General features: G+C 40.7%; 1 protein-coding gene across 1 annotated transcript in view; it reads right to left on the bottom strand.

Moving 5' to 3' along the window:
* Positions 1-2,563: 2,563 nt before the first annotated feature.
* The window catches only part of SNCA (synuclein alpha), a 69,479-nt gene continuing 44,745 nt past the window's right edge, over positions 2,564-27,297 (bottom strand). Inside the window, exons 4-5 of the mRNA XM_075709548.1 lie at positions 3,603-3,692; positions 2,564-2,596 (exon numbers count right to left, since the gene is read on the bottom strand). Of these exons, the coding sequence (XP_075565663.1) occupies positions 2,564-2,596; positions 3,603-3,692 (123 nt within the window). The remainder of the gene's footprint in view (positions 2,597-3,602; positions 3,693-27,297) is intronic.

Here is a 27,297-nt window from a genome sequence, read left to right as displayed (position 1 = left end):
CAGCTTGTTACCAGAGCAGTGCATCACACTGTGCTGCCATAGTAACCAGGGGTCCCATGGACTTTCGGGGCCATCTGAGGGCATGTTTGCAAGAGGCACAAGAACTAAACTGATTACCTATGGTACATTTTCAATGACCTGAAAATTCTGAATGATTTGCTGATGTTAACCTACAAAAGAAAATAATTAATTCCTACATGCTCAGACAATGGGCCAGTCTCAGGAGGCAATTTATTCTTATTACTTTTTTATGAAATACTTCAACCCACAGCTTATTTAAGAAGAGCACGACTTATGTGCAACATGTGAGCAACCAAACAGCTTAATTTGATTCCCTAATAGCGAAACAATAGAGCAATCAAGACTCGTGGGCTGGGGAAGAGAAGATGAACAACAGAAATATGTATTCTACTTAGACTGCTATTTCCAATGTTATTTCCTGAAGTATCAGGCATCTGACTGCTCTCCATTGTTGCTTTTGGTGGATGAGTCCCTGCTAGCATGCTGGGAGGAAAAAAAAAAAAAAAAAAATCAAAATCACACTGCAGCACTGGGCTTTTCTTCCTGAATCCTTCTACTAGAACAGAAAGATCCTTAAACAGCATTAATAATTATAAAAGCAGTATCTTACATTGTGCCCTGTCCTGATATTAATTTTCCATGGATGCAATCAACAGATTTGCCACTGAGGCATTAAGATGAACTTTCACAGTAGAGATGTCCATGTCAAGAGATTCTTTTGACACACCACCTGTGAAGGATACTGCAAATTGTTAGTGGGTTCTTGCAGGTCATCATGAAATATTTCTGCAAAAGAGCAGAGGACTTCAGGCTCCATTAAGCAATTTAACTATTGATGAAAATATCCGCAAGTTGTTTGAAATTATGAAGGGGATTTTTAATTGCTTTGAAAAAAGAGCTTGATAGCAATTCTTCTGAAAAAAAAGAAATTTCTTAGAAATATGAGGTTGGGACTGGGGGATAACATGGGAAATTGAAACACTGGTTTTCTAAGCATCGTGAAACCAATATGTTCATGTGATTTTGGCTCACAGTACTACACCATCAGCTCCCACTATATGCAGCTGGGATGGGTACATACCTGGAAAGATCTATTCCATGTTGAGCGTGCTAATATCAGGAAGGTTGCAGAAAGCCAGAAAGGAGCTCAGTTCAAGAACAAGTTGGAGAGTTCAGCCTCTGGGGTTTGGGGCCTCTTTTTGTACATACCAGTGACATGAATTATGTGGTTGTGCCCAAGTTTCCCAATTTACAAAACCAGACAACGATATTTACCTGCTTTAAGGTCCAAGCCCCAGAACGCTGGAAAGCCTAGCTGTAAGGGGAGTTCAAAATCCTACTCAGGATTAGAGAACCTTAAAGACAAAACCACTCTATCATTCAGGTTAGAGGCAACACTTGATCCAAAATAACAGGTAAAGAAACATGAGAAAAATAAAAATATCTCACATTTAAATCTTTTTACTCTATGGAAAAATATCCAGGCAACATAATAACTAAAATTATCATGTCTAAAAACAGACAGTAGACCGTACTTTTGCTAAATGGGACTTTATACAAGACAAATTGATTGCAACTAATCCATCACTCTTCTGTATAGCCCAGCGCTTTAACAACCTTGAAACAGTAATTCTTCAAAGTGCCTCATGATTTCCTGATACTCTGCTGCAGCCCATTATTAATGGCTTCCTTCATTCTCAGGTTCTCCTTACAACAGAAAGTTTATTAGCACTACAAATTAATCTATTTTGTCAACAATTTACTCTGATGAGGCACCAGCCCTGATACTCCCATTCTTCACCCTGGTTTTTGTATAGACTGGGCTTCCATTTGCAGGTTTTGTTCCTTCAGTTCCTTCACAGGAAGCAACACAGCCTGAATGCTTTAGGAGGGGCTTTTGGAGAAGAAAGAAGGTGTCACAAATCATCACTAATTTAGAAGTTAATTTTTAATGGGTTACTTTTTATTCGCTTCAGTTGAACACCATTATTTACAGACACAAGTTAATAAAACACGTCACAAAACAATAAAATTTCAACAGCTAATATTTATAGGTGCATAGTTCATGCTCAATTACTTTTTTTAATATGTATAATACATACACATATATATAAAGCTCTCACAATAAGTCATCTCTGCACAGAAAGAATAATCATAGGAAACAAATAAAAATTGTATCATAAACAATATCAAATTACTGACAGCCTATCAACAAAACATGTACAGAGTTAGAAATAAGCAGTAGACACTTAGGTGTTTTTATTTAATATTTTCTTTTTTAACTTTTAAACTTGAAGCCACAATATCCACAGCACAACAATGACCTTGCCAACCAGCTTTCATTTCAGCAGGAGGGAAATGCTGAAACAAGGTGGATGCAGTCACAGATACTCCAATCATTGCTGATGGAAGACTTCAAAATACACTGTAAAAACTGTAAAAAAATTTTACGACTGGGCACATTGGAACTCAGCACTTGTACAGGATGGGACGTCTTTAGTAGTTAGTAGATTTCAGGAGATATAAAGGAAGGAAAGGACTCTCATGCTTCAGGTTCATAGTCTTGATACTCTTCCTGATGAGGAGAGCAGAAATCAGTGCTACTAGTATTTTAGGTAAATACACCCTACGTTCACTGCTTGTTCTAGTGCTAGTGGATTCAATGCCAAAATACTATGGATTTTCATGTGATCAGGGTCTGGCCATCTATTATTATTTTGTCACATCTTCCAGATACTGTACCTTACACGCTGTGGTATTTACAGGAGAATTAGGCTTTTACAGTGGTTAACACGTCATTCAACTGATGTTGCCAGCTGCCATAAGGCATGAGGCCACCCATGGCAATTCACTTGGAGAGGGAGGAGGACTACCTCTGGGCTGAACAGCACACCAGGCGCTGCAGGTACTCATATGAGTCAGTAAATCATTTAACTACAGGACTGTGAGCAGCCCCCATAATTTCAGTGATATTCAAGGTGTTAGCTATGAAGCGTGCTTTTGAGTCTTTTACTGGATCACAGCCTAAATGTTTTATACCTCTCACTTTCGGCCTAATTACCTGCATTACTGTAAAACTGCCACTCCAACTACCAATGCATCATGCCAGACATTGTAGTAATATTTTAGATAGCAAGTTCATGAAAAACAACAAAATAAATTACTCCCATAATTTCATTAACTTAAGACTATAATAATGAATTATTGTGTTTTACAAAGCATGATGCTTTGATAAATGGCCAAGCTATTAAAACAATCTATGAAGATGCAGTTTTTCCCATATTCCCTATCAAACATAAGGAAAAGATACAGATTTACTGTGGATTACTCAGAAACCCAGGCACAAGTGTTTAGAAACACACACAATAGTTTCCCATTCAACTTCCTTACCATCAAGAAAGCAACGGATTTTCTGATTCACAGCAGTATACCCCTGAGAGATCTTGGCCAGAGAGACCATGTTTCTGCTGTGCCCTTGCAGCTCACAGCATCAGCCTGGGCCAGGCTAATGTAACTTGAGCATGCAGCCCCCTCCTGCACCCTTCTACATGCATTCACAGCAAATACCACAACAGATTTACCTCTGGAGGCATTTCATAAGCCTCATTCTCAGGATCCACAGGAACATCTGTATTATTCACCATTCCCTCCTGCAGGAAACCTTCTTCATTCTACATTTAAAACAGGGAAAGAAAAGTGACAGACTGTAACTGCTTGCCACCTCATTTAAGCCGAAGCATGTCTTTCCTCCCCATCAGTGGTTGACTTCTTGGCCTGCCCTTTGTTTGCGGGATGTTGCCAGGGGTTGTGAAGAGCTAGAGGACATCAGTTCCAGAGAGATCTCCACATTCCATAGGGGTATCCATGGGAATGACCGCTATAATCTTTCTGAATAGCTGAAGTGCTGATATCCCATTTCTCTCTTGCCATGGACAGGCCAAGAAGTCAATGTGAACAAAAGAACAGTACCACCAACAACTTGCTGAATATCTTTGTCAGATATTATAATCCCACAGAAAATGCTTTGGTGAAGTCACGAAGCAAACTAAACCAAGGTTTTTTACCCTTTAAGAAACTGATTTGGGAAACATAGTCCCACACAAATTGTTTAAATGTGTTATCGCATTAATTTCTACTTAACTCCTTGGGGGAATACAGTCACAGGTATGCAAAAGTAGTTGTAAAAGCAGGCCAAAAGAATGGAGTAGTATCAAGACATGCAAATGAGATAGTAATTCAATTATGTATTTTTTAATGTTAGTAATTCAATTATGTATTTTTTAATGTTATAGACACATCAGTCCTCTCATAAACCATTGTTTATTTTACAGTTTTAGCCTTTTCACAGTACATTTAAAAGTGGCCAAAAAAGGGAGAACTATTATAATCCAGACTACTGCATGTTGTTTTTTTCCTTCAGTTTTAGAACCTAACTGTATCGGCAAAAGCTTTTTTCCTTTAATGGGTCACACTTCTATATGTTTTCTTACATCAACCAGCATGTTACTCTATGCAGTATTAGTATATGATACATGGCACTACCTGATATCCAGCTTCTTATACTTTTTTCTGGGCATCTGTTACTGACCATTATAGAGGTGCTTCTATTTTATATAGCAATTGTCATAAGAGCCTCTTGGAATAATGGGATTGCAACAGTGTAAGGAATAACTTGCTGAGTAGAATTACTTAAGTGTTGTCCTAGAGCTATAGATACTACTTACCATCTGAAACAAACACAAATTATAAAGGAAAAATAAAACATTCCAATTGGGCCAATTCCTGTACTAGTTGTTACTATGGAAGTTCACAGAGAAGAAACATGAGTTTTGCCAGAACAAAGACTGCTAGAGTTCATCTTGAACTGTAAGAAAATTGTTATGAAAACAGGCAGACTAGCTCAGTGGAAATGTTGTGACTATGCTTATTTATGCCAGATCCTGATTTAGACAGAAATACACTAAAAAGCAGTTACAGACACTCAGGAAGAAATTAACTTTAAAAAACCCCTGCAGGCTGGTAGCGTAGACAGAAATACAAAATTAAGTCACAAACCAGACTAATAAGGTAATTCTTCAAAGTCTGCAACTTACAGGACAGTGACGCTAAATTAAATTTAGGATATAGACAGAATGAGCATAAGAGAAGATAAACCTGAAACTCACCTCTGTAAGTTTAACACAAAATAGAAAATAATACGCAAAACAGGTGCATTTATCATGCTTCTGCTGTTCACCGTTTGCCATATATCAACTCCTTCTGTGGTTTAACCGGATGACCATAGTCATAATACTCTGTTCCTCACTTGCTGCATCTCTCCATGCACGAATTGTGACTTTATCTGCCAGATAGGACTCCTATTCTTCCTTGGTTCAGTCACCTCTTCTGGCACTGATGCATGTGTATGTACACATGTTTTTCACCCTCAAAGTCCATGATGTGCAGAATTTATTTCCATAATGTGGATTCTTCTCTCCAGCTCTTACTTCAGAGTTTAAAAGGTCCAGTATGAAGATATCTGGTCCCATTGCTTCTCAGTGGGGCCAGATATCCTTTTTGCCTTTAGAGGTAAACAGTATAGTCCATGTGGAGTCAATGCCTACTGTTCTGCCAAGTTCCCTCCATGCATGTGCCTGCTATCAGTTAACACCCTGTGCTGATCTATGGCATAGATAACATGGACAAATTCCAAAAGTCAGCGGACATTGATGAATAAGGTTGCTAATATCTTTATTTAGGCCTGTGTCTTCCAGACAAACTAATAATTTTGGATATTTAATATGATAGGTAACTTTGCAAGCATGAAATTATCAGAAAAACTGGGACAAATAACACTTCTGCCCTGGCTTATCAAAACACTCAAGCTCCTAAGATTATTAGATGTGCAATAGTTAATTACCTTAGATTCTAAACAAATTTTTAGGAGAATTTATGCCTATTTACTTTGATGAGAAGTAACTCAATCCCTATCAACTTTGACTGAAATAGCTAAATAGCATGTGCAATGCAAATCTTAAAGCTATTACTGTGCACTTGATCTAACATATTAGTTCTAAGGACCTACAGCTCCAGTCTACTGCTCTCCTGTTTAATACAAAATATAGTTTAATTTCTGCTTCTCCCTATCATTAGGGAACAGTTTTGGCTAACAACCACGTAAACCTGTGCCCGAAATCAGTCTTGAGGTTGCACGAGGAAGAAAGCATGCAGCTTTTCCCATAGCAGGAAAACAGATGGCAAGTGAAACTGCTAGGACCGACAAATGACAAAGTAACGACAAAGGAAAAGATTTGCCATCCAAATTTCAGACAAAACCTTCAAAGCTCCTATGGTGTTTGTTAGGAACCTCTGCCATGGGTCTGGACTGTCTATTGGGATTACAGAGACACAATGCCTAACAAAGGCTGAATTTATCATCTTCCCAAGTTCCTTCAGCGAGTTCAGGATGGAGGTTCCTCTACAGCTTCAAATAAAATAATCAGCAGCACTAGTAAAATACAACATCAATCAGAACAGCAATAATTTTTCAAATGAAGCAAATCATAAGCCATATCAAACGATCAAGGGAACTCTTTGTCTGGGAAAGGCTTATCACCTTTGTCCAGCTGCAAACAGTAACACAAACACCAACTTTCATGTTGATGTCACTGCAGTGCAGATGAGAATGACATTATTCAAGGTCACATTTGTTACATTTAAATGTATAGCATAGGTGACCACATCATTTTTAATGGTGGCTCTCTGCTTCTAATGTACCATTCCTCCATGTGGAGTGATTGCTGGAGGTGACTTAGACACCAGACGTAGATTTACGATTACAAGAAAGGTACAGCATTGAAGAAGCTTTCTGGATGGAATGCAGCTGGATGCAAGGAATCTATCCCACAGGAAGTTCCTACGCCTGTAATCTTGGATGTCGCAACCCAGGGGAGCCTGGTGTGCTGATTCTGAGAGGAGCTGCCCAGGGGGTGGAGTGGCGTGGAGACATCACGGCCAAGCCCTGTGATAAGGGAACTCGGAGGGACATCATGGCCCTGATAAGCTGCATAAGTGATACCCTGAGTCAGCAAACTATCATGCTGTTGACGAAAATGCTGTCCTTTAGTAACTTTTACTCATTATAATATCATTATAATACTAGAACACACTCCCATCTCAAAAACCCACCCGCCTCCAAGGTAAGACCCCCCCCTCACTGAGCCTGCACTCTGAATTTTTCTGGGCCTGTACCTTTAAAACGAAGCGAGAAAGTTTTACACCAATCATAACAAAAGTATGTATGACTAGAGTCCCTCAAGCTCCACCTAATGTGTAAAAATACTATAAAATTGACCTAAGGGAGAGGGGATGTTGGGGGAAGATACCATAGTGTGCTACTCTGACCTCTGGGATCAGTCAACGGGCTGAGCCTCTCTCCCCCCCCCATCGGGACACCTTTGGGTAAGAATCTAACACTTGGTTATACCAAGTGCCTCCGCGGGAAACTTAGAAACCTCTATAGAGTCGCTTTTATGTCTTTTGATGCATCTGTGTTATTCTAAACTTTGGCACTCGTAGGTGCCTTGCAGTCAGTGAATTTATCACTGGTAATCCAAAGAACCTGTGTGTCTGTTGCTTTAATAAATTGCTTTGATTTATTGCTCTAGCGTGATAGTGGTCATTGAACGCGACCAGACACTTTAAGTGTGGCCATGATAGTTCATGCAGCACGACTAGACAAAAGGTGCCTACGTTATTTGTGAATCCATAATCATGATAGTTCAGTGTACTGAACGTGACCGGACTTATAACGATAAATTGGGTACCTTCCAAAACCTCTCTTCACGCAACACTCCAAAGTTAGGCTATCACAAAAGTAAACCACCACCCACAGTAACACAGAGCCATCTAAGGTACACCTTATAACATTATCTACCTCTTTTAAAACAAAGAAATGTGGTTTGATGTTCTCATGATCAATAATTCCATATCCTAATTCTGTTATGGAAGAGGAAAAACACCCAATAGAGCAATTCTTGTCTTGGTATGAAGAACGCATTTTTCTCTTGAAGCTGCCACCTCTATTTTTAAACCACAAGGAAGGGCATTTCCAGAGGGAAAGCTTTTTATTAGAAGATTTGAAAAGCTAAACAAAAACTTCTCAGAGATGAAGTCAGTTTTTAACTGGGGAGCATGAGCTCTTTTGCAGGTAAAACACTTTAAAAAGGAAAAATTACAACTCATGCAATAAACAAGGTGTTAAAAGAATGGTGAGGTGAGGACGCCTGCTTGTCCCCTGAGGCTTCCCTTAAGAAAAAGAAAATGCTTGCCTGTATCTTGGTTTGAAGCATGGACGCTCTGGGTAAGCCTCATATTTCTGCATTCTCCAGAGCGCCTTGTGCGCTCAGACCCCATGCTATGGAAAGCAAGCATTTGCAGCTAGCCGGAGCAGAGCACACCCCATTGCCGTTCCCAGTTACCAATTGTGGCATCAGTTTGTGCTATCAGCCTTCCTGCCTTGACAAAGTTTTGTGACTATCAGACTTGTACAGCCCAAGACCTGTGTGCCACCAGGCTACCCCACAAACCCACCCACACCTTCCCTGGGAATGAAGGGCTGTTGTGTACGTCCTCCCTCCCAAATCCTGCTGTGCTCCCATTTTGTCGAGCAACTTATGTCAGTTTATAAAAGAAAGGGAGCCAGTGTCCCATCATTGTAAAGTGGTACATTTGCATGACCCTAGACACCAGTTCTGACTCAAGGAACAGGTATAAAATAACTGGTACACAAGAGTGGCAAAAATAAGATATGAAGTAGAACCTCCTATTTTATTTGCTGCAATGGCTCCAAAATGTTGACTCCTCCTCCTTTACTATGGGAATGAAACCTGCTAAGCAGTATGTGTGAAATGATCCACTTCTGCAATAAAATATTCATCAAACTAATCAAAAATTCCTCCTGAAGACCTGGTCCTCTTTAAATTATAGAGCATTTGCCAAAACTTCAGGCCTATTCCTTTTACCAAGAAAATGTCACCAAATGGGTTTCTCTTATTTCAGTGTTTTTGATGAAAATCACACCCCGTTCTTTCCCTTCACCCTCTTTCCCAGCTCATAACACTCTTGGTGGAAGCGGAGAGTCTGTTTAAGATCCTCTACACATGGAAAACAGACCAAGGTCTGCTTATGGTACCACACCTGTGTCAGCACCATGTGGCAAAATGGTCACCTTCTTCAAGCAGTGTGCTCTCGGTGACTTGTCTTTGAATGTCAAGTTACCGACATCAGAAACAAATTATTTTATCTCAAGTCACAGACAAAAGCAACTTCAAAAGGAAGCATTGTAATTGTAATTTAGCAGCTATCTAAGCATTATAATGTACTACCTCTCTGGCTAGTAACACATTTTTTTCTTTCCATTTATGAATGCTGAAAGAGTCTTACGGTCATGTATATTCTCATGATTACTGGAGACTAATTCCTTCTGGAGCGATTCCATATTCAGTGATAAATAAACCAGGCTATCAAAGTGTCAGCTCTTAAAACATTTATACTGGCACGAGGAGATCACATTGGAAGTCACTTCCACTAATCACAGAGGTCAGAAGGCACCTCCGGAGATCATCTATTCCAACCTCCCAGCTCAGAGCAGGGTCACCTAGAGCAGGGCTGTGCCTGGTTGGGTTTTGACCATCCCCACAAATGGAGACTCCACAATCTCACTGGATAACCTGGTCCACTGTTTGACCACTCACACAGTGAAAAAGCTTTTTCTTATGTTTAAATGGAGTTTCCTGCATTTCAGTTAGTGCTGACTGCCTCCTGCCATTTCACTGGGCACCACTGAAGAGTCTGGTTCAATCTCCTTTACCACTACCCCCATCAGGTATTTATACACATTGATAAGCTCCCCCATAAACTTTCACATTCATGTTGTTTCATACTTGCTGATTTTCTGTCTGTTCTTGAGACCTCTATGAAATTTCCCATGCAGATATTGTGGGAGGTTTTTTTCTCTAGTAGAAAGCTCTACTGTCCACAATCAATTAGACACATAAAAATAAGTTGGGGCTTGCTTCAAACACCTAACAAATTAATGTAACATGAGAAGTCATAGTTAATTTCAACAAAACAGATTATCATAAACTCAGTGAGTACTGGTCACACTGCATCACTTGCCAGTCTGTTATTGAGTTTTTTTACAATTATTGACTAGCTGTGAATCAAGATAAAAGGCACTACGGAAAAAGTAGTCAAATAGAATAGGAAAAAAGGTACGCCTCTTTTCTAAAGACCTTTAAAGTCCCTTTTGGAAAGACCTTTGAGACCCCCAACAAAATGTTCCTTGCAAAACACTTTTAATGTAGCCCAGTTTGTTGTACATACACACTAGCTGGGGGAACTTGAAATAAAAATAAAAATGTAAAAAATAAAATTAAAAAATAGCATTATTCCTTTGCAAAATTACCATGTACTGATAGACTGGAGTAAGGGTAGTATTGCCTCATACCATATTTCCAAGCCCTGTGCACACCAAGGACAGAACTGGCAGAGAGGTGGGAAGTGATGCTTGGTGAACAAGCCCAAACAGTGCTTTCCTGACTCAACAATAGAAAGGACAGTCCCATCAAGGAATTTGGCATTCCCCAAGCTCATCAACTGGTCTGAGTAGCTTGTCTGGAGAAGCAGCCATGCCTACTTCCTGCCTGCCTGATAACCATGATCATGTACATCTTTGTGAGCCCAGATATTAAGTCTAGCCCTGTACTAGTGAATTATTGAATTTGCTGTTGTTACAGTCTAGATAATTGTACTACTAATCTGTCTTTATTACCACACCATTATTTAGAGATAAATTGTTTATCCCTGAAGCTGTTGGTCTCATGGCTGTTATCATATCCCAAACCTATTACTCAGCAGGGCTGTCTTAAGCCCTTACAACCGGTAAATGAATATCCCTCCAGCCTGACTAAACCCATTTCATTGTGGTATTATGTACCCTGTAAGACCTTTCTTCAGGAACTCTCAGTCATTATATGGTGGAGCTTAAAGAAAAATTTTGGGATTCCTTTTGTATACCCTCAGTTCAGCTGTTATGTACTACTGTCCAAATTCACCTCCTGCTACAAGCTGAATAGCAATTTGCTATGCCAAAGGGCTTAAAATTCCCTTTTGAAAAGAAAATAATTTATATTCTTTCTTCTCCACCAATTATCAGGATACTTAGTGGCTGGATATTGGACCTAAGTGAACAAATAACTGCCTTTTCATAGAATCGTTTAGGTTGGAAAAGACCTTTAAATCTTAAATACAATCTAAATCTCCCCTGGCGCAGCTTGAGCCCATTTCCTCTCGTCCGATCGCTTGCTACTTGGGAGAAGAGACCAACACCCACCTCGCTACAACCTCCTTTCAGGGAGTTGTAGAGAGCGATAAGGTCTCCCCTCAGCCTCCTCTTCTCCAGGCTAAACAACCCCAGTTCCCTCAGCCGCTCCTCAGAAGGCCTGTGCTCCAGACCCTTCACCAGCTTTGTTGCCCTTCTCTGAACACGCTCCAGCACCTCAATGTCTTTCTTGTATTGAGGGGCCCAAAACTGGACACAGTATTCCAGGTGTGGCCTCACCAGCGCCGAGTACAGGGGGACAATCACCTCCCTGCTCCTGCTGGCCACACTATTCCTGATACAAGCCAGGATGCTGTTGGCTGCCTTGGCCACTTGGGCACACTGCTGGCTCATATTCAGCTGGCCGTCAACCAACACCCCCAGGTCCTTTTCTGCCAGGCAGCTTCCCAGCCACTCTTCCCCAAGCCTGTAGCGTTGCATGGGGTTGTTGTGACCCAAGTGCAGGACCCGGCACTTGGCCTTGTTGAGCCTCATACAGTTGGCCTTAGCCCATCGGTCCAGCCTGTCCAGATCCCTCTTCAGGGCCATCCTATCCTCGAGCAGATCGACACTCCCACCCAACTTGGTGTCATCTGCAAACTTACTGAGGGCACACTCAATCCCCTTTCCATTTGGTAACTTATTTTTTACATGTATTTTGTCCATAAAGTCCAACTTACCCCATGGGAGAAAAACCCTTGAACAAAACAGCAAATTCCCAACAATATGCAAAACAAAGATATGCTAAAACGGCCTCAATTTATTTACTTTCCTAGGGTATTAAATATGCAGAGCTGACTGGTTATAATTTAGTTGCCAGGTCACTTTAGGATGCTCTAAAGCTCCCACTCACTCACTGCAATAGTCAGTGCCTCCAAGCCTCAGCTGTGAATGACAAAGCGTTAGCAGCAGTCTTGTGGTTTTTCTCTGGAGATACAGAGAGGAGCCATACCTGTGTGCTAGCTAGAAAGAAGTAAACTGTTTTAATTATCCCTAAGCTAAACACCTGAGTGAAGGAAATGATGAGAAAGCATTATGTGTGAGGGAAACCAGCTGTTCCAGTGCAGAACTCATTTAGAGTACCAATAATGAAATGGGACTACCACCCTCCCTTCTTCAATGGAGAATGGAAGTGAAGAAAAAACATTTAATTAAGCAAATAAATGTCAGCCCAATAGCACAATGCCAATGAAAGGCTAACACAGTGCCTGCAAGTGCTACAGGCTGCATTTTGATTTATGCTTTTATGCCCTTCAGTTGGCAATGACAAAAGTGAAAGGGATAAAGGCTGAGGCCTATGGACAGAGGGATGAACGTGAAGACCGTCTAAGTGTCTGTGGTTACAGGTCCATCTTGGTGTCAACAGCTGGAAATACGTGCTGTTTACAGCAATTTATGAACTGTTGTAAATTCCTAGAAGAACAAATTTCAATACAGCATAGATTGTGTATATCTTTGTTTCCTTCCTTTAAAATTCCCCATTTAGTATTACTTGTAAAGATGAGACTCTACTCAGTTCAGAGTACAACAGGAACATTTCTGTGAGCAATTAACTTTTCTCAAACTCAGATTCATGTTTTGCATTAACCAGGCTGGTAAAATTACCTAATTAGAGCTGCTGGTATGTTGTTATTTGCTGACAAATGGATGTGGATTACATGCAGAACCCACTGTCCTGGTTTCGGCTGGGATAGAGTTAATTTTATTCCTAGTAGCAGGCATAGTGCTGTGTTTTGGATTTAGTAGGAGAAGAATGTTGATAACATGCTGATGTTTTTAGTTGTTGCTGAGTACTGCTTATGCTAGTCAAGGACTTTTCAGCTTCCCATGCTCTGCCAGGCGCACAAGAAACTGGGAGGGGGCACAGCCAGAATAGTTGATCCAAACTGACCAAAGGGCTATTCCATACCATGTGACGTCATGCTCAGTATATAAACTGGGGTGGGGCGGGGGGGTGGCCAGGGAGCAGCAATCGCTGCTCGGGAACTGTCTGGGTATCGGTCGGCAGGTGGTGAGCAATTGCATTGTGCATCACTTGCTTCGTGTATCATTATTATTATTATCATTATTATACTGTTACTATTAGCATTACTATTTTACTTTATTTCAATTATTAAACTGTTCTTATCTCAACCCAGGAGTGTTTCTCACTCTTACTCCTCCGATTCTCTCCCCCATCCCATCGGGGTAGGGGGAGTGAGCGAGCGGCTGCGTGGTGCTTAGTTGCTGGCTGGGGCTAAACCACGACAGTCCCATTGCCCAGGTCAGACCAGCAGGTCATGCGCGTTCTAAAGTGATGGACCTGTGCATTAATTACAGGTGACTTAAAATAATAGATTGGCTAGGGGCTGAGTCAATGTGCTATCAGTAAAGCATGTACATGCATCTAGAACACACAGACGTTTCCGCTTCATCCTTTTCAGCTTCCCAAATCTATAGTGACATTGAAAACTCCACGGGTAGGGAAAGAAAAAGCTAGAGCTACCATTTAGAAAGACTGAAGTAATTTCTAATTGCAAAATAGTGGGAATGATACATGCTAACTAAGCATCACATCAGGGTGATGTGGTCACAGCTGTGCCCCACTTGGCATTCTCTTGAACAAGGTAGAGAAGCATAGGTCAATAAAAATATTTTAGGGTAATTGATCTGCTCAAACAATATCCACTATTCATGGATTTACATTCTCATCATGATTTACATTCTGAAAATTGAAGTTTCAGAGTGCAGTCTCACAGAAAGGATTTGGAAGAAGGACCAAGGACTGCACTTAACCATATGCTTGGTCTTATGTATTAAGAAGGAACAATAAACAGACTGAGTTTATTTTTGTTATTCTTACAACATAAATCAAAGATACCTTGACAAAACTGAATAAGTAACTGAAATAAATAAGATGCAGCTCAATAGGAAAAGGTGTTAATATGCTGCACTTAGGCACTCACCAAATCAAAGAGGAAGGGCAAATGGTACACAGAAAAGAATTACAGAGTCAAAGAATAACATAAACCAGCAAAGCCATGTTACTGTAAAAAAAGGCAAGCCATTCTCTCATGTATTAGCAAGGCCTGTGAGGTAATCTGCTTGACCTAATCCAGCCCAAGGGTGCCTTCTCCTGAATACAAAATTCAGTCTACACAATGCACTGTGCTGGGGATGTTGGGAGATCCCAAAGCGGAACAGCAGGAATTATCACATCCTAGAACAGAGAGGAAAGATGAAGGAATCTTCAAGAAAGCATAAGTGAACTATGGTTATAATTCCGAAAGGAATTGTGTTAATTAGAAGTCTTTAAGAACAGCCTGGCCCTGTGTCTGCCAGGAGCTCCACGGGCTTAGCTACACCTGTCTGACCCCTGCAGCAATGGAGGATTCTCCAATCTGTATGAACCCATCACCAAAAATGACCTCCAAGGATGATACCTGAGCTTTGTCTTCATTAAATAAAACTAGAACATAATGATACATGATCTTGACTGATCACGTTAACTAAAATAATGGTACACGTCAGCTTTGCAGTCAGCATGGAAATGAGCAACCTTGTTCAGATTTGGCTCCATTAAGTCAGTAAAGATAATTTTAAATGGCATGGTCCCAGTCAAAGCTGCAAAGTTATTTTACCATACTTTATTTAAAACAGCTTGAATATCATAATCACATGCCAACATTAAATAAATTTTTAGAGCAGATAAACTCCAGAAGAAGTTATTGTATAGAATCCATTAGTATATATTCTCTTTCCTAACAGACATCAAAGGAGGAAAATAAGCTCCCTCTAAAAGAATTCTGCACTCACACAAACGGTTAATTCAATGCTGCATTATCTAAAAGAGCAATCTCTAAACCAGAGATACTTCTAGTCTTAGAAAAAGTCCCCTACACAGAACTGCAGGACCAGCCACCCTCTAGCATCACGAACAGCATGAGCTCCCACACAGCCGCAGAGACAGCACATGCTTCGGTTCTGTACCCCATCTTGTGCGAGTGTATTCACAAAGCAATGAAGTAACTTCACTCATTTCCAAGGACGTTTTTAAAGAAAGAGAGAGTGAGACCTACAGGGAGTGGAAAGAGGGTAGGGTTTTCTCCCTTTTGCTTTTCTCTAGAGTATAAGTGGATAAGCTAATGCAATCAGCATTGACTCATTTGCTTTTACTCTCCAGCACGTTGAGCTGTGGGCTGACAGGAGAGCTAGTGGCAGCGTGGTCACCTTCAAAGGCTGTGATTGATTGACAGGACGTTCTGCTAGCAAAGTGGTTACCCTTCAGTTATTATCAGTGAGCATCTCTCTAAAGCGTTCCTTCAATTCCAATCTATTACAGCACTTTACCTAGCTGGGGAATTTTAAATGTTTCTTCTAAGGAAGAACCAGCACTTGCGCTGAAAAACACCTGCAACAATTATTTGAGCCATAAAGGTTTCAGGAGTATTTCCTGCAATTGTGATCTATTCAACAGCAGATCTAACACTACAAAAGACTAGGGAGTCAGCCTGCATTTTAAAATTTATATTCCTGAAGTATCCCTCTTCATGTAGGAGCAAGTATACAATTCACTTGCATTGGGAAAGATTACTTCTCAGTCCACTGGCATGAAACACAAACATCTCTTCAGTTTATTCTTCTCCTGTAGAAGAAGAAATAATTCTTTTTAACTAAGTGGAAAGAATTATTTAACAAAGTTTACTTACTAAAGTGTAGAATGTGAGGAGATTCTTAAAGGACTAGTACCTAAATATGCAATACTTGAGTATCAGTGTTTTCTTTCCCTCCTCCCTTGGGCACTGTTACCATTGTCTTTGCTTTTCATTTCTGGCTTAGATGAAGGAAAGCATCAGACTGAAGTCTGCTCTCCTCTACACTGCATGTGAGTGGAGTTCAAAGCAGAACAGTCTTTCCCAGGCCAAATTTTGCTCTTATCTATGTCAATATAAGCCTGGGGTAACTCTTCCCCTCACTAAGCCATTTTTGTACTCATACCTGTACATCTGAGAGCAACCTGTCTTTATGATCCTCTTTTCAGATATGTGCTGCTGTTCCAAAAGAGATACGTACCATAAAAATCTTCATAACCTCTTGATATATAGAAAATCATAAGAGTGCAAGTTTGGATGGCCTTGAGGAGTCATCTAAGTCGCACCTTTGCTTTAGGCAGGTTCAGCTTTTCCTGAATGATTCCCAACAGATGTCTGGGGAAAACCACCTTAAAATCCTCCAGTGGCAATAATTCCACAGCATCCCCAGGCAATCTGTTGCTGTGCTTAATTACGGTCACCATTAGCATCTTTGCCAGTGTCTAACCTCAATCTCCCTCCCTACCATTTAGCGCCAGTATTTTTAGTCCTATTCCCAGTGGACACAATCCCCTTCGTCTCTGTAGCAAGGGCTTGATACTGGAAGGCTGTTATCCTGTTATCCTATCATTTCAGCCTTCTCTGGACTACACCAGCTTGTTCTGTTCGCACTGTACAGTTTCCTAACCTGTTGAGCATCCATTACCCTGTACCTCTGGTGCTGGTTTATGAGAACTGCACACAAGGTAAGTCTTGCCAGAGTCAGGATGTGGCCGCTTGGTGTCTGGAGCAGAGTCAAGTAGGTCAAAGACACTGCTCATCAGGCTGATAGAGGAAAAGGAGGGCAAGCCCCAGCGGTGTCTAATGTCAGAAAACTACCTGCACCAGTGTGGGCTGATGATCTGCTCAGTCATAGATGGAGCTCCAAAGGGGAATCGTTACTGTACTGTTTTTACCAGAAAGAGCCTTCTATTAATAAACTCTGTCAAACCGTTTGACATTAAAATGCAGAGCTACTTTTAAAGGATCAAAGCAGCATAGAATGTTAGTTGTCAGAACTGTTAGAACGACACTTTCTCTCTGGTCCATTCTTATTATTCATCACAGTAGTTTCCCAAACTTCACCTGCTAAGCAGGGGTCTGTCCTCTGCACCCGGGAATGCACTGGAGTCACAGCAAAGCAATCACCACAAACTCTACAATTCACAAGAAGCACTTGGTCCCACAGCCACAAGGAGCATAACAAAAGGGAAATATCCTCTTCTCCACATCTGCTTTTATGGCTTGAGAGCAGGGACTCTAATCAGACTCCAGCCACTGCCCCATTAATATTTAAGCATATAAGAGGAAAAAATGATGCATACACACCATAGAGGTAGCACACAAAAAAGCACTTAAGGCAAAGCATTCATTCTGTTCTCTGCATCCAGAACAGCAGGTAAACCCACATTTCGGTCAAGAAGTTTTGAACGAAATACTGCTAGAACAGCAATTGCACTCATTACACCCTCTACTTTGGGGATAAACAGAAAAAAAAAAAACAAACCCCTTTTCTTCAAATTCGTGGCGTAACAGTCAGCTACATGTGATTTACAGAAGTTCAGATGAAGTTGAGGAAGAATAATTTCATGCATGTCATGCCAGTGAGAATGATTATCAAAGCTTATTCTATAGAGATGAGAGTGCTCAGTTAAAACAGAAGAGGAATTGAAAGAACACATGTGGCAAATCAACTACAGACAGTACAGTTCTTTCTCCTACAAGCCGCATTCGCAGTTCCTGCAATGGACATTGATATAATACCCAGAGCAATACAACATCTTCAGCATTTAGGTTCTCACTATGGTGGAGCTCTTTCGTATTTTCAGTACTGACGATGATGCAAAATGACTAGCAGGACCAGTCCATGCTTCAGAAGATAGTTCATTTATAATATGACCCCCTGCAGCTTGAAAACAACACAAACCCCTATCTGCTACCAGCCACAAAGATGTTTCTACATGTGCTGCTTGGTGAACATTTAGATAAGAATGAGAGCCGGATCTTGAGAATCACCCATGCAGAACTGAACACAAAAAAATTCACTTGCGCGAATGCCACAGCTGGATACCCAAGTGTTTGCAAATGCTCAAGCAATATCAGTTAGACACCCAGCTGGTAAATTTACGTGCAAATACCATTTTAGAAGTGAGCCATGCTAGAAAGTACTTATGTGGAATATGAGGCTAAAAGTAAATGTATTTTGCCATGAACAAACAAACTAAATGAAATTCAGCAGTATGCTATATCATCATCTTTTATCATGATTTCATCTCAGTTATCTGATGATAAGTATTTGTGCATTCCCATCATAGGGGTACTTCAGTGGCTGTCATTAAAGTATGATAATTTTTGTAGTGGTTTAGCATAAAGCCAGTTGACGTGTTTACTATTTCGTAATAAGCATTGTTCAACAAGCAGATTCAATCAGAAACCATACTGAAAAATAATGGTGATTTCTGTTATATATGTGTGTCATTTCCATAAGAGCAGGCAACAAACTGACTGGTCCTTATTCTCTGGTTTAGTTGCAACTGCCAAGAATTATCCAAGAAAGGCAGTGACATCGGAAGTTGCAACAGCAACTGCTCTAAAGTTATTAATCTCTTTCCTATACTTGCAATGTTCCAAACATATAAAGTGTGGATGCTTAGTTGGCTACATTTACCTAAACAGAAGATACCTCTGCCAGGATGTACCTTGGACCATCTAGCATCCTCAAAAAGCTATTTACAGAATAATAGCTGGTACCACAAATATTCAGAAGCATTTTTCTGAATGAATTCTTGCAGAAAAGGAATTCAATGCATTCTTTGCAACAACGACCACAAATGTATAGTATATGTAAGCCATCTGATAAGAGAAGCTTAAAATAACATTACTAATAAAAGCTTAAAAGCTGATGTACTTGAACTGGAATTATTTTTACACATCTAAATTCATATAAGCCCTGATTCAGCAAAAGATTTTCAAGCATACACTTAAGCAAGTAGTTAGTTCCATGGAAATCAAAGCTTTTACATAGGCTTAAGACTAAAATAACACTGTAGTGAATCAAGAACTACCTTCAGAAATCCAAAGTGTTTCAAGATCCAGAGAACAAACTACTTAATATGGTAAGGTAGGAGGCTTTTGAAATCTGACACAAACCATTTTTACCCAGTGAGATAGACAGACTCAGCATTTATCCATCTGTAATGTCTCAAACTAAATCAGTGATGAGAGCTCTTCTACTGTACCCTCAATGCAGTAGTAGCATTAAGATTCACATAGAAAGGGACAGCATTGAAGCAAAATGTGTTCCTAATATATATTCAAATAACCCTGTAGAAACCAAGATTTATACAAGTCAAAGCAAACTTTGGACATAATATTCCCCCAATGACTATTCACTGCAGAAACAGAACCCCTTCAGCACTGAAGATATTTTTTTATACTGCTGCTGATTACCCTGTGCGAAAGAAAAATGCCTCAATGCTTTGCGTTGTGTGGGTGATGCTCCCATTTCCCAACTGAGTTAGGCCCAACGTTTATAGCAGGGGCAAAGTATTCTAAATTGGCTTGTATCAGTACGGTGACTCAGCGATCACTGTGCAAGTGGGAGGACTGCAAGTATTTGACATTGCTTCTCATATTCTTGCTGTCACAAATACAAATGTTAGAGAGTTTAGACTCATTTTTATCTTGTCGTTTTAAAATCTTGAAAAGGGCCTTTGATCATTCAGCAGCCTGTTAAATATTTAGCAGTTGGGAAGAAAGGATTTTTTTTCCTTCCATAACTGTTTAACTGGTTTCAAATCTAATACTAATTCCTTCATGTGAATGCAATGTATCACCATTTGTCCATTTCTCCAGAAAAAAAAATTCCTCAAATTAAAAAATTGATCTGCCTCCTAAACTTTAATGAAAAAAGGAAGACTGAAATAATACAAAGACAGAAAACGAGGTTGTGAACCTCATGAGCTACTCAATCCATATGCACAGAACATATGTAAATCTTGGGGGCTTCTATGAAATAAACTTTAATTACTGTGTCCCCTTTCAAAGCTAAGTGACTTGCGAATAGTGGCTGGAGACACACTCAACTCATTGAACGCAGAATTAATGCTACCCTCTTCAAAGGTGTAGGACACCAGTCCTGCGGGCACCAATACCCTAAAGTGCTTGAACGTGTTAATCCCATTGAAGTGCATATGATTGTTTTTCGTCATAATATTAATCACACACTGTTAGGACATGTGTCTCTTTTAACCGATGAGCTGAAATTAAACACCTGGGAGCACTGAGATTTAACCAGCCCTGTTGGTCAGGCTCTCCTCTGTTAGCAACCTAAGGAGAGATGGCTTTTCCACCCTCCCACACAAACCCTCTCCTGTGCTTGTTATATTAATGACTCATCTACGTCATAAAGCACCAGTTCAGACTCTTCATTAATCACCTTAAGCACGCTGGCTTCTGCAGTTTGCTCAGACTCCCCAGTCTATGAATAACTCGAGCTTCAGCCTTAGAAACACAGGGAAGGAGTTTGTGGGTCAGACCTTGTACTTCAGCAATGACTTTGTAACTTCACAGAAAATACCCTACGGTCATAATTGCTTTTTCTTCAGCCCAGTGTTGGGTATCTCCTGGATGTTTGTTACCAGCCAAAACATTGCCTTCAAAATGTGGTTGTAAAATTGCATGGGTGCATTCCCAGTGATGTGCTTGTACAGAGAATTAGTCCTGTACCACGGCCCAGTCTACGTTTCCTGTAGAAAAAACACTAACTTGTTCAACAGTATGAAAAACCTAGAGCAAATAATGAATGCATTGCACTAGAAATTGATTTATTCTTCAGGGGAAGAAAAAGTCTCCCTTGAATTGTCCTGGAAAAGGCACTGTGTCTTTTATGAGAATGAGAAAGTCACTGAGAAGAGCTGCAGGTTGTGGGGAGGAGCGTTGACTTTTGATGGACTGTTGCCACTTTCTCCCACATCCCAGCCACCACTAGATTAGTTTCACAGCTCCTTCTTTACAGCTCCTTCTTTACATCCCTTGCTGTTTCTTAATTATTTCTCCAAGAAGTTCATTTTATTCCATTTGACAAATGACCTCTTTTTATTAACACGAACTACACAGTAACTTGGCCTCATACGCTAGATTAAAACAGGTTTCGCACAAATAAACACCAGGGCAAAGTGCGCTGTTAGCAAAAACTAACAATGTGTAGCTGATGCAAATTTATGCCCACCCATCAGTTAGCCCATCAATTTGTTCTCTGATAAAACTTCAAAACTGCTGTCGATTATGCAGACAAACCAAGAGGCTTTATCACAGAGACTAACAGAATAACTCTCCTTTCTAACTTCTTGCACCGATAAGCGTACCATATGATATAGAGGTTAGAGCTCACAGTAGCACAAGAAACTCGATAGATATGTAAGCGATGCATCAAGGCTGTACCACTCCTTGACATAACACTTTCTTAAAATACGTATTTTCTAGGTATCTAGAACCACATATTTGGCAGGTATATATCAAAACAATTGCACTGACTTCAGACCCCGTGATCGATCCTTATCTACCACAAGAGATTGCTTATCCACCAAGACTGTAATTTACCCCATATCATTGCAACTGTAAAAGCAAAATTCATTAAGGCTACAAATCTTCTTGGAGAGGCTTTTATACAGTTCTAACCAAACACTCAGATGTAAGATTTAATTAACTGGAATATAAAACACTGATACAATTTCAGAGGAAGACTGGTCAGTCATACAGTCACAGTGCCATTTGAATTCTCCCAGTACATACACATTAAAGAGCTGAGGTGGTCCTGATTAGGCATAACTGTTCAGCTGCACTGTGTGAAGGCAGATAATTTTGCTAGGGACTTGGTTCTAAATGATCCCACTTGTTCTTCTGAAAAACAGAAGCTGCTCCACAGCAGCTGAATGAGGTTTGGTTGTACACAAACCAAAATTAAATTTATTAGCTAGTTTATACAGTGAACATACAGATGGAAAATGACACAGAACCCCAGGAACACTATTAACATAAAACCCAAAGTTCATATTAATGAATACACAGACAGAGGTGCATGAAAGAAATGGTAAATATTTGCTTAATATTATAAAGCTGATGAACCTCTCCAATGTTGAAGGAAAAGTAACTTCAAGTAATAGAAGTATGATGAATAGAAGAATGATGAGAGTGATCCTAGGAGAGGAAACACACTCATTTTGTCCATCTGTGAGGGCTCATACTGCAGCTGTTCATCACTTCCTGGGCTTTACTCTGTGAAAAATAATAATCACATGGAAATGTAGTCTCTCCCTTCTCAGTAACCATAGCTGAAACAGTTATTTGGATATTAAGTTTTGGGCTTGTGTGGCCTAGTAACCATTCCTTATTTTTATCATCTGGTGTCATATCCATCATAACTGTTTTTCATTGAGGCAGTTTTAAATGGTTATATTTTATGTTATTTTGTTTTAAATCCGGTGAGTAATTTGCACCTCTAGATTATCAAACTGAGCTTTTAAAGTGCTAATGCTTGTCTTAAGAGTTTCAGACCATAAACTCAGAGGAAAAAAGAATGCTATAGCAATATACATCTGTTTGGGAGGGATGCAGATTTCATAACAATGGGCCAGGAAAAAAAGGTGCCACTGAGCATCTGGTCCAAAACCTGCAGAAAAGTTTTCTTGAACCACAAAGATTTTCTCAGGTATTTCTGACTTCCATTAATACTCACTCATTTTGCTTCCTTCATACAGTCAAGGCAGAACGTTTGCAGCTCTATCTGAAAGCTTTACAGCATCAACTGATTTGGTAACTCAGATGTCACTCTGCAGTGAGAAACTAGCGATGTTTAATTTCAGAAATATTTCCCTGTGGTGTGACAGGCAAGAAAAATGAAAATAAATGACCTTCTGAGTATATTAAAAATTTTTTTTTTAAGAATCAACAAAGTAACCCAGATATCAGCTGAAAAAGCTTGTTTGCGTCTTTTGGGGCACTGATTCCCAGAGCTGGTTAACTTCAGCTCAAGTGGTCTGCTTCAGCCAAGCCAAAGGCACAGATCTTCACGTATGGCTGTCTCCACAAAGGAAGGGCAAAGCTTCTTTCCTGACTCTAGCTGCCAGATTCAACTCACAAAAGCCTGTAACACCACTAAGACTGGATCTACCAGGCTAAGTGGGTAATTCCCTAGCACCTGTGTCCTGGAAACATCACCCTTAATTTCCTTCCACAGAACAAGTGTCTGTGGCTAGCCTAAAGGAAGTGTTCAGTCCTCCTCTGGCCTGCCTAAATAAATACCTTTCTGGCACAGATGTAGCTAAGCGCAGAAAACAACCTACTTTTATACATGCTACATACAAGCGCTACATTCTGCTGTCAGACAACAGCCGGAGACCTGAGCTCATCACAGCAAGGATTTTTTTTTGTTTTGTTTGGGTTTTTTTTTGTTGTTGTTGTTTTGTTTTTTAACACTTTAGGATCACAAACCACAAACCCAGCAGCCATGCGTTCCCTGCCCCTCAAGGTCACAGCTCCTCTGGCAGATGGCCCCCCAGCGAGGACCTCACTGTCCCCATCTCACTGTGCTTTTCACCTGGGGAAAGAGCGGTCCTCTAAGGCCAGCCAGCACTGACCTGTTGCAGTGAACAGTCCCCTGCCGCTACATGGGAAGATGTCCTGGCCCAAGGGGCCAGACCCGTGGAAATGATGAAGCTTCTCTCCTCCACGTCCCCAGAGGAGTGCCTACCTTGCTCCAAGTCCTGTGGTCGCTGCTGGGTGGCTGTCAGCGCAACTCCTCCAGCGTGCTGGCCTGGTAGTTGATTACCAAAATGCAGTACTGACCAGACCTGCAACATCACTTGACACTCCAGCTTGTGGAACATCAATGCTACTGCTCCACCACTTCGATTCTACATTTTAACTGATCCTAAGACTTGAAATCCCAGGAAACTATCCAGTAGGCATTTAAGTGTCCCAGCACGGTAAGAGTACTTATCAAAATACTAAAGGAGCTTTCCAGTTCAGATAAAGCAACTTTTTATCCCCTTCCACAATACATTTCTTTGCTTTAGTTGTGGCAATCTGATGCTGCTCAACAGCCCATATTTAACCAATTGCAAATTAAAAGTTGTCTTTCTGTGTAGGAGTCTAACAAAGTAATTGACTCTAGCTTCCCAAAATGCTGGGTGTACTCACCCCACAGAAATCCCAGGCTGAGTTTCCACCGGAAAGTTTTGCTGGATTAGTTGCACATACTCGGATTATGAAACTGGTCTCTTTACTGGCACATCTACACCAGCACCAGCTCTCGTAACACAGCTCTTTCACCAGTATGGCGTACTCTGAAAAACTTCCTTAAACTAAGACTTTTTTTTTTTTTTTAAAACTATAAAAGCTGCGTTGACGTTTGGGATGAAGTTCCTCAGAGAGCTATATCAGTATCTCTCTGCCTTCTAAATGCGATCTTTCCTCAGACATCTATCATAACCTCTGATGGTACACACAGAATCTGTTCAAGCTTTCCACACATTCAGTGACAGATTTAACTCTGTGTTTGCCAGGTTGGGGATAGTGTAGATCTTCCAGCACTTCTCTGACATTTCTTTCCTTTCCTATCAATTATTAGACTGCGCAGTTCGTTGTTTTCTCCCAGTGCCACATGACTGCTGAGAAAGAGCCTATTTTGAAGGCTGTACAGTTCACAAGCAAAACCAACCCTTTGATGCTTGCTTTTTACAAACTGCACAGCAGGAACCAGCTCCCAGTCCCTCCCCTGGACAACCTCTCCAGTTCCCAGACTGCTTCTTGAGGTTCATTTGAAGTGTGGAGTGATGAGCTTTGCACCGCTACAAAGCCAAATAATCTCAGAGGCTTGCCATGGTTTTGAAGTCAGGGGCAAGCCATGTTTACTTACAATTTCTGTTTTCTTCAGGAATTTTTGGAGGGAAAAGTTGAAAATAAAATGCTTGCTGTTGATACAAGGCAGTGCCTTCTGAGCACAAATAAGTCTTTGTACACGTGCAGAGATACTTGAGGTATTGTGCAGTGACATTACCAGATGTGACCATAACACAGCCTCTGCTTTGAAAAAATTATCATTATTCTCACTTCTTTTTTTAATGAAAGATAGAAAAGGTTAAAATTTGGGTAATGTTCTTCAAAGGGCTACATTAGAGATACCAAGATAAGCAAAGCACTCAAAAAATCATGAAACGCCATCTGCTCTCCTTTATCTTCTAATGTCTGTCAGCATTGCCAGTATTGCCAACGTTAGTCATGGTCTTCATGATATTGGGTGTTTTTCTTATGCTCTCAGCTCCCATAATGAACATTACACAATTGCATTTTATTTAAAATAAATAAAAAAACTTCCAATCCACCTGACACCTGAGAACACTAGTGCAAGCCAGAAGCTTAGAAGAGTGAGTTAAAAATATTTAGACAGATTTGGACTGGTAAATTTATTACGTTATTAAGTATATTTCAGGGACTGTTTTTGAAAGTAGCTCAGCTTCCACAGGGGTACCAAAGGGATAACCAGGCTTAAGATCCAGGGTAGCATACTGCGTCTCTCAAAAATCTGGTTTTAACTATGACCACAGAATATTTGAAAAATCCTGTTCCAAGCCCCATTTTCTCATTGGCATAGCTCTTGACAGAGAAATCAGTTGAACTCTCTGCCTCTGGAAGCCAAGCAATGCTCAAACACCAAACCACACATCGGTCACAAGTCTCATTCCCTCCTCATCCAAGCACAGCCCGCGTTAGCGTCTAGGAGAAAGGAGTGAAAGCTTTGCCTCTCCTGCCAACTTTACACTACCAGGATTATGTGCTACTCAGCTGCTTCACACGGGTTTTATTTTTATGTAAAGTGAAGAAGGTTTTTGCTATTCTTAAGCAGAAAGTATGTCACGGCCACTGCCTGCTGACACCAGGGTGCAGCTCATGACAAGTGCCATAGACACTGGAGAGGTACCAGCACACCCTCGGCTGGCAGGTGGAGAAGGGCAGGCCAAGCAGTGCTGTTCACACGTGCTTTTCATCAGACTCCGCATGGCTGAGCTGGGACCCGAGTGATTTGGGTCCCTTTAGGTGTAGCCAGCTCCTGGGAAACGCACACGGTATCCCTGCTCTCTCCCCATTGCATTCCTGGCATAGGTGCCAACCAAAACCTCAGTCCCAGCCTTGGCCTTTAATAAGATCCAAAGTCTTTAACCCCGTTATCCTGCTGATCTGTTTGAACTGAAAAGTAGGGGCTGAACTACGTAAAACCACTCCAATTCTCTGCATGTTAAGTTACAGCCTGCATCTTTGCAGAATGCTCTGTGACTTAATATCTGACTCATACAAGGCCTGTATCACCAACATCATCTATCACAGCCAGAAAACAAAGTGCTTGCCCTCTGGTTAGAAGCTATTTTGATGCCATATGTGTTAAGGAAGAAATACGCACAAGCCTAGATAGCTGGTACAAGCAGGCTTGAAGGAACATGATGTGACCCTGATCCCCACAACCCTTGCTCAGCCCAAGCACTGGGGTTTCCACAAGAAAGTTTAAACTAGCAATACCCACCAGCTCAACTTATTTTAACAACAGCACCCCTATGTCCTAAACCCGCTCAGGATTTTTGCATACACACGCTTGAGTTCATGCACCCACACAGAAGAATGAACTCAAGCACACTCATGGTCCTTTACAGGAAACTAAGTCCTGGTGTTTCTTGCAGTGCGATTTGTAGGAGGCAATTGTCAGAGTTGCATATCTTTTGCTTTCTATATTTTCCCATATGAAATAGTGCAGTTAGTAATTTCATTACAGCTGTTACAGGTTTTTCCCCCCAACTGAGCCAGGAGAAAACTAGGATTTCAGAACATTTGAATGTTTCTTATAAAGTCACCTCCTTTCTCTCCTTCACTACCAAGACTCCAACCTCAATAAAACAAAGCCATTCCTCCCACACACTTAAAACCACTGAGCTCATTAACTACTTAATGAATTTTGTGCTTTCCTGCTGCACAGCTGCAAGCCTCAGCCTGTTTTCCAAGTATCAATATGTTGTCATTTTTATTACCCAGTTTTGT

The sequence above is a fragment of the Pelecanus crispus genome, chromosome 4 (assembly GCF_030463565.1).
Source record: "Pelecanus crispus isolate bPelCri1 chromosome 4, bPelCri1.pri, whole genome shotgun sequence".
Taxonomy (NCBI): Eukaryota; Metazoa; Chordata; class Aves; order Pelecaniformes; family Pelecanidae; genus Pelecanus; species Pelecanus crispus.
The sequence above is the reverse complement of the archived record's forward strand: the minus strand, read 5'-3'. Positions and strand labels throughout refer to the sequence as shown.